Consider the following 4,605-nt stretch of genomic DNA (forward strand, 5'->3'; position numbering starts at 1 on the left):
GTGAACCACTCTGTCGCTAGCCGGCTCTCAAAAAGATGACGGTTGTGAGCTTCATGATCGTTCTACATAAGGTGTCGCGGCAGGGTAGTCACCAATACATCGATCGGAAAACATTGATTTCTCCATTCATTTCGTAGGGCATTATCGGCCACTGTCTAGGTGAAAAATGTTTGCCTATAAACGTTAACCAGAGCCCTTTTGAAATCACAACATAGCTGCTTTTTTTATAGCTAGCTACTCTTGAGTACAGATTTGCGGCAGATTATAGGGTTCTTCCAAAACATTCGACATGCTACAGACAGTTGGACAGACTTTGTTTACGCTGCTGTGGTAGACTGAAGAGATTGTAGGAAGTTAAAGTATCATTATTATTATTATTATTATTATTATTATGGTTTTTGTGATTCGAATCCAACAGAGTGAATATGGAATAAATGAACGATAGTTTAGTGTCCATAAGTGAATTCTCACCTTCAGATGCAAGCATTTGGCTGCAGAAAATGTGTGACATTCGTAGAACAGGTGCTGAAATAGAAAGAAAATGGACGGTAGTTTTGCTCAAGCACATTGTCTCACAATTTAGAAAACGAGAAGGGAATTCATCGCACCTCAAATCCTAAGTTTAAACGGAAAATTTTACTCCCTTTGACTTTTTTTGACTAAACTGGTTCGCTGGACATTTTCGTGTGGGACCATTCGATGTTGTCTTGTTTGACAAATTAAATGGCACCATAAACAGCCTACCTTCGTATACGATAGACCCCAAGAACAGAGAAAGGAATAAATTAATGTCTTTGGATTGCTTCGGCTTTTTGTTACCGACCTACTTATTTCTCGAGTGAATTCGTCCCCCTATCTGACCTCACATGACTTCACTGATGCACAACAATAAATTGTGCTGGAAATCATTTGCATTTTACTAATCTTCATCTTTAGTTAGTAACTAAAGTCACACTCGGTTTGCTTGATTCTGCGTCCGGACACGTTTATTGTAAGCATATTCGAGTACACTGCACTAAATTTTGTAGTTACAGGAGAAAAGTAAGCACTTTTTGCTTGTTGATATAAGACCTCCCAGGAAAATGTCGACTATACAGATTTGATTGTTGGCAAAACCAAAACTCAAACTAACGTGAAGTTGGCCTAAAAGACACAGTATTAGAAGGGCTAGGTAACCGTCGCATAAATCAGCAACTAACACAGCACCCTGTTAGATTAATGCAAAACTTGGTCATATCTTGGCTGCGTAGTTCATTATAAGTACATGTCTAAGACGCTAATTTGTTGTGTTTACAAGACGTTATCAAATTTTATGTTGTCTAAAATTTTTTTGAGTGTTACACTTGGTTACCTTTCATTCGAAATTTGTATATCCCTACAGTCGGCTTCTTCGAGTATGTCTCAACGAACTTTTCGAGGTTATTTTCTTTAAACAGGTTCGGAATTTTCTTCATAAGATGAATGAAATCGAATCCAATGTGCCCAATGGCCGTTAGATATTGCTCCGATTTACGCATAAATGGGTCAACTATTAGTGAGCTGACACAGTCCTCCAATTTCCATGCGCGCATAGTATCGCTTAGCTGAAATGTATAATAAGAATAATAGGAGGCTTTATACAGGATTGTGCATTGGCTATTATTGATTAGGTTTATTATTCAAACGCACACCGAGGAAGTGTTGCCTAATATTTGGACATCCAAGCTGACAAAATAAAGACAAGCGAACAACAGCCCAGCTTTTTGCTGGCAGCAGCACCTGAACGAACTTTCTGTGGTACTTACTCCACCCTCGACTACCCCGAAAAGCCTACCTAGTTTTGGAGTTGGTTTTCTTGATCCGAGTGTCAAAATGTCTAGGTTTGGTCACTTTCGTCGTCATGATCGACGCGGAGATTCATCCCGCATGATGTTCCTCAAACCGATCAAATCTCGTACTTTGTGTTACCGAAAATAAGAAACCAGTTATCTTTCGTTCGAGTTAGCTGAGGAATAAAACTATCTACTTATACATGGTAAGTAGTTAGTAAACAGTCAACTTAATCTGCTTGTGGCCAGCAGTCTGAGGCCCACCACCATTACTGACTACTCAACAAAAAAGTAAAGAAACGGATTTCGCTATAGTTTTCCTACTCACGTGTGTGCACTATTTTATCAGTATAACACTTGAAAGCTACCAAATACGTGTTGCGCAAACAGTAAGCTTAAAACAGTTAGTTAACCAGTTTGACCGTATGGCGCGCCTACCGGTTTCGCTTGTCAATTGTGTTTGAACCACCAGACTCAAACACACAGCAAGAGATCCACAGTCATTTCGTGTGGAGCCCGTGCGTAATGCTGCATGCAAATCATTGGTTCATATTTAGACTCAAGGGAATAGGTTCTTCTTCCGACGATAATAAGTGAGTTGGTGAGAACGTTGGGGGAGATATATCTGTGTTAGAAAATCAAGAATAATTTTGCAGCTGTTTCATCCTTATTGAGAACCGTCGACAGTGCACATCTCCCGAAACTTTGGGAAGTTCAGAAGCCATGACGATCCGAACAGTGGGTGAACACTTAACTTTTCGGTCATTAGTGCGGTTAGCTGTCGATTAGAGAGGATATAGCACCACTAGTCCTCCAACCAGAGAAACGAAATAACACATGCACATATTAATTAGCTTCTCAGGTAACGACTTGTCACGCAATAAATCAAAGCAAACCCAAGACACTTAAAACGACCGAAGTAAGATACTGAATAAGGATCCAAAGATAATAGATGCAAACATATTGGGAAACAAACAAGTCGTAATGTGATTGAAGAAGCAACAAACAGATTAGGTCGATTCTTTTGTTGGATATTCGAAAAAATCTTCTTGATGTAACATTTACTCACAGATTTGTACACTGATCCCAGAGTCTGTTGGTATACTTCGGAAGTTTCGTCCAACAATGAGGCCAGTTGATTCTTGAAATCCGTTGGAACAAGGCACCCTTGAATATACACAACTGTGAATCGAATTCGGGACAAAATAACGGACTATATACAAACGGGCTTTCTGAGATAACTATTGAATCAAACCAATGGAAAAGCAACATACCCCGGTGACTGCAACTTAGAACCTTTCTAGCCAGGAACTGTAACTCTACCGAAAGCCTATTCTTTTAATGACAGAGATTGACTTTTAGTACACAAACGAAAAGCAGTCGTCAGCTTCTTGCAATTTAGAGCTCTGAAATGTGTCTTCCAATAAACACCTGAGTGATATGTAAACGAGTCGTGCAGATGGATTACAGCGAATACAGTTCACTGAACTAACATTCACGATTAAAATGAATAGGTTAGAAATGACTCATTTCGACGTCGTTTTGAATTGTATTTTAAAACACCCAAGGAAGAGTGTGAAAATAAATTCTGCGTTCAAATATTGTACTAAAGGAGTGGCTTTTTTAGGTCCATATTTTTCATCACCAGTATTTTAACTGATTTTACCTGAGCTTGAATTCTACTAATCTAACAGAGGTAGATGGGTCACACTTTCCAGTCGGCGAATTAGTGATTCTCCACAACCTTTGCAGAGTTTATAGATTGATTATATATAAGAAACAAGACACTGTTCTTTATATCAGTTGCCGTAAAGCACAATGTCGCCCCCTGGAGTATCTTCAAAACTTATGATCACGTGGTGAAACAACTTCTCTAATGCAAGAAGCACCAAGCGCGGTCCACGTAGCAAAATCAGTCGTACGTGTTCTGTAAAACAACAGTTGGTCACCAAAACGCCACACTAAATTTTGAAATTGTATGTTGTCTTTGAAATATACAAATGCAAAATACGCTATCTGGGCTAAGGTAGGTGGAGTCTGGTGGTGTTTGCTTCTTGCATGTGTCGCATAATGGTCTACAGTGAGTTTACTGCATAGCCAAAAGGCAGTCGTCATTCGGTTTTAGAATATTCTTAGTAGACGTATTCTCAATGTTGCATTGCAGGCGCCAAGATACTGAGTCCCAATCCTGAGAGCTTATTTAACCCCAGCCAAGCTGCAGAATCTGGAGAAATTTATGTCTTGTCCAACTTGATGATTACATCTCCATCTAATATACGGGATGTTTGTGTCACACTATATATTTCTACTGTTTTAGACTTGCTGTCCTCACGTGGACCATGTCGCCTACTTCGGTCCAGTCAAGACAGAACATACCGATGGAGATGGGTTAATTATCTTAGATATACATGGTCACTTGATATAGGTGTTTTTATGTGGTGACTTGTAATTCTCGAAGATTAAGCGTGGATTGCTTTATCACGCTTGTTGCTGAAAGCTTTATGTCGTTATTGAATACAATGGATCATATGTGTGTGTCCATATTTATGGAAGCAGCGATGCTGCCTTCCCCCGAGGAAGGACGGGTTAGAAAACCGGCCCCAAAAACCGCACACTCCGATCGCCCAACAGTTGACCGTGACCGCCGACGCATTATCCAATACTTTTAAAGCCGAAGAGCCTGGTGCTGCTCAAAAGGCACAAACATTAAAAAAATAACACATTTCTAAATCCACGAGATCCTTTCCACATAAGAGCTTTCAACGTCCGTATTCTATGTCAAATTGACAAAAAGAAA

The 4,605-nt window shown here is 39.7% G+C and overlaps 1 protein-coding gene across 1 annotated transcript in view; it reads right to left on the reverse strand.

The window, feature by feature from the left end:
- Positions 1 to 1,337: 1,337 nt before the first annotated feature.
- Positions 1,338 to 4,605, reverse strand: part of T265_11393 (hypothetical protein) — a gene marked incomplete at both ends in the record, with an annotated part of 20,266 nt that continues 16,998 nt past the window's right edge. Inside the window, 2 exons of the mRNA XM_009178034.1 lie at positions 1,338 to 1,583; positions 2,878 to 2,990. Coding sequence (XP_009176298.1) covers positions 1,338 to 1,583; positions 2,878 to 2,990 — 359 coding nt within the window. The remainder of the gene's footprint in view (positions 1,584 to 2,877; positions 2,991 to 4,605) is intronic.

This window comes from Opisthorchis viverrini (assembly GCF_000715545.1).
Source record: "Opisthorchis viverrini unplaced genomic scaffold opera_v5_489, whole genome shotgun sequence".
In the NCBI taxonomy this organism is placed as follows: domain Eukaryota; kingdom Metazoa; phylum Platyhelminthes; class Trematoda; order Opisthorchiida; family Opisthorchiidae; genus Opisthorchis; species Opisthorchis viverrini.